Here is a 12995-nt window from a genome sequence, read left to right on the forward strand (position 1 = left end):
TGAGGGGCTGGGTACTGTCCCTGAGCCTTTTTGTGCTCAAAACTAACACTCTACCACTTGAGCCATGGCTCTATTTCTGGATTTTTCTGTTTATGTGGTACTGAGGAATCAAACAAAGGAAAATCCTTTGTTTACAGATGTAGAAACTGAGGCATGAGAAGGGTAATAATTTATTCAAGAATACATATTTGGGCTATTGGCTCAAAAGCCCTCATTCTCTAGTCCTTTATTTCTGGCTCATAGGCATCCTAAGAGAAACCAGATAACCAAAGACTTGAAGGGTCAAGTCTTCATTCTTCATAAGCACTTTCTCCTGACATTGTTTCGCCCATTGCTTTGCTTTGTTTCCAGTGTTGAAACAAAAGTATTTCCTCAATTCAGTAATAATTTTAGTTGGTGGACTGGTTTCATAATTCTGGTAGTAATGGTAGCTTAGGCCTGAATCACAGACTGCTGTGAAACTGCGTGAAATAGAGTTCTTTATATCAAAAGGGAATATGACTGCATTGAGGCGGAAGCTATGTTCCCTCCCTCCCCACTGTCCCTGGCTGTGACAAGAACATCAGAATGCTAAGGCTTACTCAAAATTAGAATGAGTTTGTATTAATGACCAAGTAACTGGACATAAATTTTGATAATTACAAATGTTAGTTAAAGCAATACTGGATCACACACATCTTAGAGTTACATACATATTTTAATGTTGCCTGCTTCAAATGCCTATCTTTTCTTTCTTTCTCTCTCTCTCTCTCTCTCTCTCTCTCTCTTTATATATATATGTATATATGTGTGTGTATATACACACACACACACATAATTTTTTGTGAATTGTGGGGCTTGAACTTTGAGCCTGGGCTCTGTCCTTGAGCTTTTTTTTTTTTGCCAGTCCTGGGCTGGAGCTCAGGGCCTGAGCACTGTCCTTGGACTTTCTCAAGGCTAGAGCTCTACCACTTGAGCCTCAGCACCACTTCTGGCTTTTTTCTATGTATGTGGTACCGAGGAATCGAACCCGGGTCTTCATGCATGCTAGGCAAGCACTTTAACCACTAGGCCAAACTCTCGGCCCCTGTCCTTGAGCTTTTTAGCTCAACACTAGCACTCTACATCTTGAGCCACAGTGCCACTTCAGGTGTTCTGGTGGTTGATTGGAGATAAGAATCTCACAGACTTTCATGCCTGGGCTGGCTTTGAACTGCGATCCTCAGATCTCAGCTTCTTGAGAAGCTAGAGTTACAGGTACCTGGCTTAAGACTATTTTTAAAATTCATGTACTTTGTTATCAATTATATCAGTATTAATTTCAGGGAGTTTGGGCTTCCTTCAATTGTCACTGTGTGATTTGTGGTAGAGCTAGAGGCTAACAGTAGTGAGGTCTTTGAAGCTTGGTAAAGTGAGCATTTGCCTTCAGGGAGCCATGCCTAGTGGTGCTCACAGCAGAGCCAGAGTCCTGTTTGTGCTGGGCTTGAAAGGTAGAGGACTGCTTTTCAGGACTACAGTTCACTCACATGTCTCTATTTTTGCTCATAATAAAAAAAGGCAAAGAAGAACTATGAACAGAAATGCCGAGACAAAGATGAAGCTGAGCAAGCCGTCCACCGGAGTGCCAATGCGGTAACCCCAAAACAGCAAGAAAAGGTATGTAGAAGGGCCCACAAACTGGAAGATTTGAGGTTTACCTATATTTGTATAAAGTCAACTAAAGTCTGAGACTGGTGGTGCATGTCTGCTGAGGTTGAACCAGGTGTATTACAAGTATGAGTTTAGCCTGGGTTACATATGGAAATTCTGTCAAATAAATGAATAAGTAACGAAGAATCTTATTTATTTATTTATTCATTTATTTATTTTGTTGGTCATGGGGCTTGATCTCTGGGCCTGAGCGCTGTCCCTGAGCTCATCAGCTCAAGGCTATCTCCCTAACTCTTGAGTCACAGAGCCACTTCTGGTTTTCTAGTGGTTAATTGGAGACAGGAGTCTCTCGGACTTAGTGCCTGGGCTAGCTTTGAATGGAGTTCTCAGATCTCAGCCTCCTGCATAGGTAGGATTACAGATGTGAGCCAATGGGCCCTGCTTAAGAATCGTAATTTTAAAAATGGACCAGGCCAGGGCCAGTGGTTACTCAGGAGGCTGAGATAGCAAGATTGTGGTTCAAAGCTAGTCCAGGCAGTAAAGTTCTGATATTCTTATCTACAATTAATCAACAAAAAAGCCAAAAGTGGGGGCCAGGAGTTTGGCCTATTGGTTAAAGTGCTTGCCTAGCATGCATGAAGACCCAGGTTCGATTCCTCAGTACCACATACATAGAAAAAAGCCGGAAGTGGTGCTGAGGCTCGAGTGGTAGAGCTCTAGCCTTGAGAAAGTCCAAGGACAGTGCTCAGGCCCAGAGCTCAAGCCCAGGACTGGCAAAAAAAAAAAAAAAAGCCAAAAGTGGACCTGTGGCTCAAGTGTAGAATGTTGTCTTGAACACAGTAGCTCAGGGACAGCACTCAGGCACTAAGTTCAAACCCTAGAAAAGGCGCGTGCGTGTGCGCGCGCACGCGCACACACACACACACACACACACACACACACACACACATTCATGAAAAAAAGAACCAAAGCCCAGAATATCTGAGTCCTGTGAACCAGAAAATCTCCTGTCACATTTTTGGGGTTAGGGAAACCATGTCAGGTTGAGAAATATGGGGTGCCATATCAAAGATCTGCTTTTTTGTTTAATGTCAAAACTTACATATTCCTTGTTTTCAGAGTATCTCTTGCTTGAGAGGATTGTATATTTAATATTGTATTATCTAAATATAAGGTTATTAACAACTAGAGGCCAGGGGTATGTTTATGTATATATATAGCAAGATGCTCTATAACTATTTTCTAATGGTGAGAAAATTAAGGGCAAGTCGAATGATTTATTTTTGAGAGAAGCATAGTCTGGACTTGGACTAGAACTTGTCTCTCCATAGTCATTGCTTCTACATGGCTTTTATTTAGGGAAACCTGGCTCTGCTGATGTGTTGCTATCTTGTATCCCCACAGCTTTTTGTGAAACTAGCGACTTCAAAGACTGCAGTGGAGGACTCTGGTGAGGGTTTGCTGTCATGGTTTGAGGGAGGACTGGTGGTGGGTTTACCTGATCCTAAATGTGTCTCTGAGAGAAGTCATTTTACAATAAAGAAGAATGTGTGGATACATGGTAGGAAGAAGGAAGGAATTATGACCTTCCAGAATCCTTCAGAGCTTGGTGGGGCCTTGTGAGCTCACCACAACTCTGACCAAACATCTAGTTTCTGAACTCAGGCCCCTCCCTTCCACTGCAGACAAAGTGTATATGCAGCACATCAACACGCTGGACAAAGTCCGAGAAGACTGGCAGAGTGAGCACATCAAGGCCTGTGAGGTATCTGCAACCAGGAGTGGCTCAGAATGGTCCAGGGGAGGGGGATTGATGTCCAGGATGTCAGCCCAGAACCTGAGCATCTGTTTCTTAGAATTCTGCTCTCTTATTTTCACATCCCTATTTTCATTTGTTAAGGGGCTTGAGAATAAGTTAAAAATCAGGAAATTAAGTGAAAATAAAATCAGGGAACTAGAATTCTTTCCCCACCTCCCCTCCAAACCTTATCATCATGCCTCTCCCCCATCACTCTGTCCATGTTAGTCTAACATTTGATTAGGTAGGCCTGAACCAGCCAAATCAATTAGTGGTAGGATATATACAGTAATTATCTTTGAGAACCTTGCCTCAACTTATTTGGTTGTGAGGGGGCTAAGAAGGCTTTGGAAGATTTGTTTCCAGGTGTTTTTTTTTTAATGCTCATATCTATTTCACTATTGCCTTTTTTTGCTTTCTGCATATGATTTTCCAGAGGATCTTTGGAAGAATAATTTGGTAACTTCCTCATTTCTGTCACCATATGTACACATTTTCTGACTACTCCATGGTCCCCAGGACTAGCAAAATCAGCACTAACTGGAGACTTGTTAGAGATGAATATTCTCAGCCAACCACAGAACTCTAGAGTCAGGAACTGTTGGAATGGAGGGGGGGGGCAGAAATCTCTGTGCTTTGGAGAATGAGAACCACTGGTTCACAGGGCCCCTGTCTCCTCTGAGAGTAGAAAACTAGGCTGTTTCCAGCTCCAGCAAGATCTTATCCCATCTAACTGGCTTTTCCCAATTCCCTAAATGTGAATAACAATTATCCTCCTAGCCCATCAGCTCACTGGCCTCATGGCACCTCACTAGAATTGGAGGCTCAGGCAGGAAGGGTCATAAATATGAGGCCAGATTGTCTCAAAACAAAGTAAATCTTACTAGTTCTTGCTCCTATCTACTTCTACTACTCTTTCCTTTCTTTATGGCTATGCTCTGTATGTGTGAGTGTGTGTGTGTGTGTGTGTGTGTGTGCGTGCGCGCACGCGTGCATGTGCACGCATGCTTTTATGTGCATGCACACTTTTATGTGCAGATACTGTCAGTAAACCTAAGACTCCTATATGCACACACTCAATTGAACACACTCCCAGCCCTGGTCTTACTTTCTGAAGAAGTTATTTCCAAGGCCCAAGTTCCATTTCCCTCCCAACTTGATACCTGCCTCCCCGCAGAAGCTCACTTCTCTCCTGGTGGGCATCAGAGACCCTTCAGTGTGAGGTCTAGTGGACCTTTGGGTTTTTTTTTCATTACTCCTGTTTTCCAAATGGTGATGGTAGAAACCCAGACCACATGTATGTGAGAGATGCACTTTACTACTGAGCTGTACACTCACTTGGCCTTGGTGGTTTCTAATTTTTCTCCTTCGATTTCTCTGTGCCATAATACCCTGGCCCTCACTAAAGAATTCCCTTTTGCTTTATTTTCTTAATTTTATACATTTATTTAAAGGCTAGGATGAGGATTTTAAGTTTTAAAAACATATAAGCTGAGCATGGTGGCTCACGCCTGTAATCCTAGCTACTCAGGAGGCTGAGATTTGAGGATCAAGGTTCAAAGCCAGCCTGGGCACAAAAGGACCTGAGATTCTTTATCTCCAATAAACCTCTAGGAAAGGGGAGGTGGAGCTTGGCTCAAGGGTAGGGTGGTAGTCTTGAGCTGAAGTGCTCAGGGACTGCACCCAGGCTGAGTTCAAGCCCCTTGACCCACAAAAAAACAAATGTTTTAAATTTTATATTATTAAAGGTGATGGCTGTAGTATTCAATACTTAAAAAACATGTAGCATCCACTACTGATTAAAATAGGCTGAGTTTTCAAATATTTATAGTTGTTTACAACTAAAAACACTATAGTTCAAAGCCAGACATTCACATCTCATGATTGCAATCTTAGCTACTCAGGAAGCTGAGATATGAAGATTGTGGTTGGAAGACAGCCTGGGAAGAAAAGTCTGTGAAACTCTTTATATCCAATTAACTGTCAAAAAGCTGAAAAAAGCGGTATAGTGGTAGAATACCAGCCTAAAGTAAAATTAGACAAATGAGAGTGCAAGGCCCTGAGTTCAAGGCCTAGTAATCCCAAAACAACAACAACAAAAAGTCTACTATTCTTGTAGTGACTTTTTGCTATTATTACAGAAAAACTTAAATATACACAAGGAGAATGGACAAGTATAAGGTCTTCCATGTCCTCATGAACTGCTTACTAATAACTTGAATAGCTTAATGTAACTGCTTAAATAATTCTAACCATCTTGCTAGTCAAATTAATTCACCCTCTGTGGAGTGCCTGTGGCTCTGCCTGTAATACTAACTACTCACAAGGATCATTTTGAAGCCAGCCCGAGCACGAAAGTCCATGAGATTCTTTTTTTCTTCTTTTTTTTTCTTCCAGTCCTGGGCTTGAGCTCAGGGTCTGAGCATTGTCCTTGGACTTTCCTCAAGGCTAGTGCTCTACCCTGAGCCACCGCACCACTTCTGGCTTTTTCTATGTATGTGGTACCGAGGAATCGAACCTGGGTCTTTGTGCATGCGAGGCAGGCACTCTACCACTAGGCCAAACTCCAGGCCCATGTCTATGAGATTCTTATCTCCAATAATCTACTCAGAGTGGGAGTATTTTGAAACTGATGATCTGGCAAGTTATCCAGGCAGAGATGAACATTAGGCATTTGGAAATGTCAGCTGGAACTCAGGCTAGACCACTGTCCCCTCCTGGGATCATCATTTATTCTTGCCCGAAGAATGCTATCCAGGATGTAAGGACAATCAGACTGTAACATGTGTCACCTCATTGATGGTCAGGGTTGATTCAGATGATCTGGCTGGCTAGGCAGGTGTCCCCTTCCTCCTCCATCACTCCATGTGTGGCCCTCCGGATGTTGTGTGCTCTGCCCGAGAGATTGACCATTTCCCCATAGAGGAGAACTCGTCTTTGGTCAAGGATACATATCATGAGTAGCAGCGTTCCTCTGCTAAAACCTCCAAACAAGTTCTCAAGAACTCTATTCACTCCTGTTTGTGTTAATATGAAATTACAATCTATTTGTACTTGTCTATCACCTTTCTCTCTGGTGCTGGGAGAAGTACCCTAAATTAGACAATCAGCTTGCGGATAGTTAGGAGATGACATTAAGTCATAACTACTGTTAACAAGTGCATGTGAATATACATGTAGTTATTTTTCTTTAGGTGTTTGAAGCTCAAGAATGTGAACGAATAAACTTCTTCCGGAATGCATTGTGGATACATGTGAATCAGCTGTCACAACAGTGTGTCACAAACGATGAGGTAAGTGGGAGGCATCCACAAAGGATTGTGATGCTGATGCTGTGATTAGATTCCTTTGAGTAGAAAGAACCACAAATGCTTATTAGTTCATCATCCCCCTGCCTCCACTTCTGCTTGAATCACAAAGGTTAACTGAGTCACTCCAAGCTGAGTGACATGATAGAAGGTCCCAGATAAACACCCAACCTGCTGTCCCATTTTAATATGATGATACGATCAACCCAGGTATATTTTCTCCTTATTTCCCTCTCTTTCTTCTCCTCTATCTTCTCTACTTTTTTTTTCTCATTTCCCCTTTCCTTTCTTCATTTTTTTTTTTTGATAAGTTCTCACTACTTAACTTAGGCCTGCCTCAAACTCACAATCCCCTTGCCTGCACTTCATTAGTGCTGGACTTACAGGAATAGATCTCCATGCCCAGTTACCACCATGGCTTTCTAATTAAGAAATTCATAGTTTGGTGAAATACCAAAGACCCCTTGGTACAATAATATATACTTAAAAAAACCACTGAATGACACGAGAGGAAAATAGGCTCTCTTGCTGGTGGTGGCGGGGGGGAGGGGGCAGCAGTGTAGGGACAGTATCTGCAGAAGGAAGAAAATGAATGAAGAGAATAAATGAAGGTAAAGATAGCCCAAGTACAAATACTTTATTGGCATGTTTCAAAACAGAATAATGAAACCTGCTGAAGTTGATTCAAGAAGCAGAGGGAGGGCTGGACAACTGTGGCTCCAGCCTGAGGTCCTAGCTACTCAAAAAGTTGAAATCTGAGGGTTGAGATTGGAAGGCAACCCAGGCAGACCAACCCCCCTAAATTCCTATCTCTGATTGACCACTGAAAAGTCAGAAGTGGAAATGTGGATCAAGTGGTACAACACCAGCCTTGAGTGAAAAAGTTAGGCAAGGGCATAATGTCCTGAGTCGAAGAGTCCCAGTAGTTACAGGCATGCATCTATTCATACACATACACACACTCACACACACGAAGAAGGGGGAGAGGAAACAATGGAGAGCGATAGAGGGGGTAAGGCTGATGGGGTATCAGGTGTATATACATGTGTGGAAATGTCGTCATAACCTACCATTCTTGCACAACTAAATCAGGATAGCGCAACCTCATAAACAGCTCCCTTCATTTAGATGAGACACTTTAGAACAATTACTAAACATGTGGAAAACCCATAGGACTAAATGGAAGAGTTTTTCTTCAAGTTAAGTAATTGTCTTGTTATGCTCGAGTTCAGGAAGCCTTGTCCCAAAAGACCATAAGAGACTGTCACCAATGTAAAAGCAAAGGAGTCTTTATTGCAGGCTCCCATGTACACTGGTGACACTGAGAGGCCCCAAGCGCTGGGGTACAACACCTTTTATACATTTTTTAGGGAAGGCAGGGGCCGAGCATACATCATAGTACTTTGAACTGGTTGGTGACTCAAGAGGATGCATGCTAAACTTGAGGGTTTGTGGTCTAGATGAATACCAGACTGCAGGAGCAGCTATTCTGGTATTATAGAGATAAGCGCCATCTGTGGTTCTGGAAATGGATCTGCACTAGGCTTTTTCCTAGTACTAGGGCAGAAGTAGGTCAAGGGTCATAGCACAACATAGGGTCTTCAGCGATAAGGCAGTGTAGCAGGTTACAGAAGCAGAACTAGCAGTTAGTGACTACAAAATGGTGGTTACAAGTTTTAGTTTCTCAGTCTTTGCATTTGGCATTTGTGTGTAGCATTGGTCTTATCTCATTGGATTTAATGAGTTGTTTTTGGTTCTGTAAGTTTTGTTTTGTTTGTTTTTTTTTTTTAAGTTCAGCCCAAGTTTTCAGCCAATGTTGTCTCAAAAAGAAGCAAAGAAACATTCCAAAAGGATCATCACTATTCCTCTAGTAACGGATTCATCTTCTTTTCATTAGATGTATGAACAAGTCCGTAAGAGTTTAGAAGTATGCAGCATTGAGAAGGACATTCAGTATTTTGTGAACCAACGCAAAACTGGACAGACTCCACCAGGTGAACTGAATGGGGGTAGTATGATAAGGAGAGCTGGTTATGCAATGTTACTAGTCTTTTTTTTTTCAGATGTTGTGAACCATCCCATGTAAAATATCCCAACATGTAAGACACTCATTATTTGAGTCAACTTCTGTGATTGCAACAAATACCTGAGATAAATCAACTTATAACAGAAAAGGATTTTGGTGCACAGTGTTAGAGGTTTCAGTTCCAGGTCAGCTGGCCTCATTGCTTCTGGGCCTATGCTGAGGTAGCATGTCATGGTAGAAAGTATGTGTCCCAGAAAACCATTACCTCATGGGTTCAGGATCCTATTGTGCCTTTCTGAAGCATACCCTCAGTTACCTTAGGACTTCTTTTGGATTTTGTTTTGTTTTTGTGGGTTGTGGGGCTTGAACTCTGGGTCTGAATGCTATCCTTGAGCTGTTCAGCTCAAGGCTAGCGCTCTACCACTTGAGCCACTGGGCCACTTCTGGTTTTCTGGTGGTTAATTAGAGATAAGAATCTCATGAACTTTAGTGCCCAGGCTGGCTTTGAACCTTGATCCTCAGATCTCAGCCTCCTGGGTAGCTAGGATTATAGGTATGAGCCATTGACACCTGGCTTACCTTGGGATTTCTTCACAAATAGGCAACACTTCTTAAAGGTACTAACACCTCCCAATAGTGCCAAGCTGGGGACCAACCCTCTAACACATGGGTCTTTGGGGGACTTTATAGACCCACATAATAGAAACCCCTCTTACTGTCTTGTTTCCCAATGACTCTCCTAGCACCCATCATGTACGAGAATTTCTACTGCCCACAACGGAATGCGGCCCCACAAGGAAAGGCTACAGGGCCTAACTTGGCAAGGTAATAACCAGCTATCTTTCATGTGAAGAAAAATACATTTGATCAATTTTTTAATTACTAATGTTGTAAGGAGTATTACATTTTATGATTTTTTTTTGCTTTGTTTTTTTTTTGCTGGTACTCAGGGCCTAGGCACCATCTCATAGCCTTTTTCTCTTGAGGCTGGTACTCTACCACTTGAGCCATAGCTCTATTTCTGGGTTTTTGGTGGTTAATTAGAGAGAAGAGTCTCATGAACTTTCCTGCTTGGGCTGGCTTTGAATTTTGATCCTGAAATTTCAGCCTCCTGGGTAACTAGAAAACAGGCATGACTCACCAGCACCTGACTAAGTGTTTTTTTGTTTTGTTTTGTTGTTCAAATTCCGGGACATGAACTCTGGGCCTGGTTGCTATCTCTTAGTTTTCCCCCCCCAAGGCTTGTACTCTACCATTTAATCTACATACTATTTAACTGGAGGAAAGAGTCTCACAGAATTCTCTGCCTGGGTTGGCTTCAAACCTTGATCCTCATATCCTGAGTAGCTAGGATTATAAACATGAGCCACCAGTGCCCAGCAAGTTTATGTTTAATTAATAAAACTTGGGCATATATCAAAAATAGCATTTTATGGTGGGGGAGAGGGGAAGGGAAATGGGAACCATGACATGTGAAAGGGTATCAATGTGTGGGAATTAAGGCACCATATATCTGGCAAATATTATGTAACCCTTCTATTAATTACAATAAAAATATATTTAAAAAATAGCATTTTATGACATATTCAATGGATTTTTTTTTTTTTGCCAATACTGGCGCTTGAACTCAGGACCTGAGCACTGTCCCTAGGCTTTTTTTTTCTCAAGGCTAGCATGTTCTACCACTTGAGCCACAGCACCACTTCTGGCTTTTTTAGTGTGTGGTACCAAGGAATTGAACCCAGTATTTGTGCATGCTAGGTAAGACTACTAGGCCACACTCCCGGCCCCAAGAGTTTCTATATTTTTAAGTGGCTGGAAAAAAAGGATGGTCTGGGAGTGTGGCCTAGTGGTAGAGTGCTTGCTTAGCTTGCACAAAGTCCTGGTTTGATTCCTTGGTACCACATACAAAGAAAAAGCCAAAGGTGGTACCGTGGCTCAAGTGGCAGAGCACCAGCCTTGAGAAATGTTAAGGACAATGGCCAGGCCCTGATTTCAAGCCCCACATGTCTCATGACACGTGAAAGAGAAATAAAATGTTAACTTCTGCCTTTATGAGGATAGCTGTATTGGAACTCAGCCATTAATAAATCTGTATGATTGTTTACTCACCGGAGCTGAGGAGAATTGCAACAGAGGTGCCATATGGCTAGCAAAGCCTAAACAATTTACTAAATGGGCCCAATACCTGGAAGATTTACTGCCTCTGCTATAAAGAATCTTCTTTTTAAAAAAGTTTTCCTGATAACAGGGATTGAACTCAGGGCCTGGGTGCTGTCCCAGATTTTTTCTGCTCAAGGCTAGCACTGCATCACTTTGAACCATAGTTCCACTTCTGGTTTTCTGGTGTTTAATTAGAGATAAGATTCTTTCAGATTTTCCTGCCTGAGCTGGTTTTGAACTGCAATCCTCAGATCTTAGCCTCCTGAGATGCTATGATTACAGATGTGAGTCACCCCTGTTTAATTTTTTCATTCAGTTTTGGAAAGATGGAGAGTGTTTGAGAGGGATTATGTGCTTGCCTTCAATATTTAGGAATGCCAGGCACTATTCGAAAACAGTTGAGATGAACAAATTGATTTAATTCTCACAATAGGAACTACTTGTGTTTCCCATTCCAGAAGGAAGATGTGGATGAAGGAGGAGATTTTGTGCTGAGATTTTAGTTGTGCTAGCCTGGGGTTTGGGGGCCAGTGCTCTATGCTCCTGAACATTATGGTTAACATTATGTGATATCTGTTTCTTAGGTTTCAACAGGGACTGCAGATTGGCGACCTCAGTCATTTATACTTTCTCTAATCTTCTAGTGCAGAGAGCAGAGCTGATTACAGTATAATGTGCTTGTAACATGGGGCAGAACATTAATGAAACAAGAACTTACCTGAAAGTCTTTTTCTTTTTTACAGGAGAGGACCTCTCCCAATTCCTAAAAGTTTACCAGGTATGTCATTAGAAAGGCCTTTTGGAATTCTTAGTTTAAGTTTTCTTTATTGTCGAATTTCTAGAATTTTGAAATAAGGGGAAGGAATTAAATAGAATAAAATTCTCAAGAGAATGAGCCTGAAGCCAGGTACTAGTGGCTCATACCTGTAATTCTAGCTACTCAGGAAAGTGAGATTTGAGAATCATGGTTCAAAGCCAGCCTGGACAGGAAAGTCTATGAAACTCATCTTCAGATAGCTGGAAGTAAAGCTGTGGCTCAAAGTGGTAGAGTGCTAGCTTTGAGCAAAGAGCTCAGGGACAGTTCCCAGGCCCTGAGTTTAGGCGAGCGAGTGAGCGAGTGAGAGAGAGAGAGAGACAGAGACAGACAGAGACAGACAGAGACACAGACAGAGAGAGACAGAGAATGAGAGACAGAGAGACAGAGACAGAGAGAGACAGAGACACAGAGAGAGAGAGAGAGAGAGAGAGAGAGAGAGAGAGAGAGAGAGAGAGAGAGCAAGAACACTATTACAATCTTACTCTAATACTCTACCACAGTATCACAGTATAAAATTTGGTAAGGGGTAATCTGTTTTTATAGCTTATGCTAGGGAATTCAAAAGAAATGTATAAGATAAGTTTATTAACAAGCTAGCTCAATTTGGACCACAAGATGTAGAAAACTGAGATACAGTTCCTTTTGGATTACACAGACATAATTTATAGAGGGTAAAAATGTCTAGAAACATGTAACTTAGTATTATACTTTTTTGTGTAGTACTGAGGACTTTTTAGGTAAGTACTCTGTTACAGTACCTCCAGCCTTACTGCCTTACATTTCCTACATAATGGGATCCATAACAGGATCTTTCATACTGGTTTTTATCCCCTCTAAGCTCCTATGATATCTCTGGCAGAACCACACACCTTAACATTTTTTCTAGCTAATTGTATTTCTTGTTTGATAATTGAAGATATGTACTTTGCCCTTTTGTGAATTACTTCCAATATCTAACATAGTATTAGGCACCTTGTTTGTGCTTAAGATTTTTCTATCTGAAGGGAAAAAGATTTGCATGGCTACATTCAAGGAAATGAAGGAAGAGGATACTTGGCCTTTGGCAGCTCAGTAAAAATTTAATAACTGATAAAATATTTATGGCTGAGTATATATATTTTGTGAAGAAGAGGATGATTTAAATTTTCTGTATCAGCTTATAATTACCACTTGGTGATATGGACTTCACTTCTGTCTATTTTTGAAGATAACTATTCTAAAGATGCTAATATCAGGGCATGGATGAAAAAGAGC

At 41.6% G+C, this 12995-nt stretch overlaps 1 protein-coding gene across 3 annotated transcripts in view; it reads left to right on the plus strand.

Moving 5' to 3' along the window:
* The window catches only part of Pstpip2 (proline-serine-threonine phosphatase interacting protein 2), a 52938-nt gene that overhangs the window by 32946 nt on the left and 6997 nt on the right, over positions 1 to 12995 (plus strand). For all 3 annotated transcript variants that reach the window (XR_016538821.1, XM_090353172.1, XM_090353171.1), the window contains exons 7-13: positions 1537 to 1635; positions 3034 to 3079; positions 3315 to 3394; positions 6622 to 6720; positions 8633 to 8729; positions 9505 to 9586; positions 11668 to 11702. Coding sequence is in view for 2 of the 3 variants with exons in the window: in XM_090353172.1 (XP_090209298.1) it covers positions 1537 to 1635; positions 3034 to 3079; positions 3315 to 3394; positions 6622 to 6720; positions 8633 to 8729; positions 9505 to 9586; positions 11668 to 11702 (538 nt within the window). In the remaining variant the exon portion in view is untranslated. The remainder of the gene's footprint in view (positions 1 to 1536; positions 1636 to 3033; positions 3080 to 3314; positions 3395 to 6621; positions 6721 to 8632; positions 8730 to 9504; positions 9587 to 11667; positions 11703 to 12995) is intronic.

Source organism: Megascapheus bottae, chromosome 19 (assembly GCF_031878675.1).
Source record: "Megascapheus bottae isolate mThoBot1 chromosome 19, mThoBot2.hap1, whole genome shotgun sequence".
Lineage (NCBI taxonomy): Eukaryota > Metazoa > Chordata > Mammalia > Rodentia > Geomyidae > Megascapheus > Megascapheus bottae.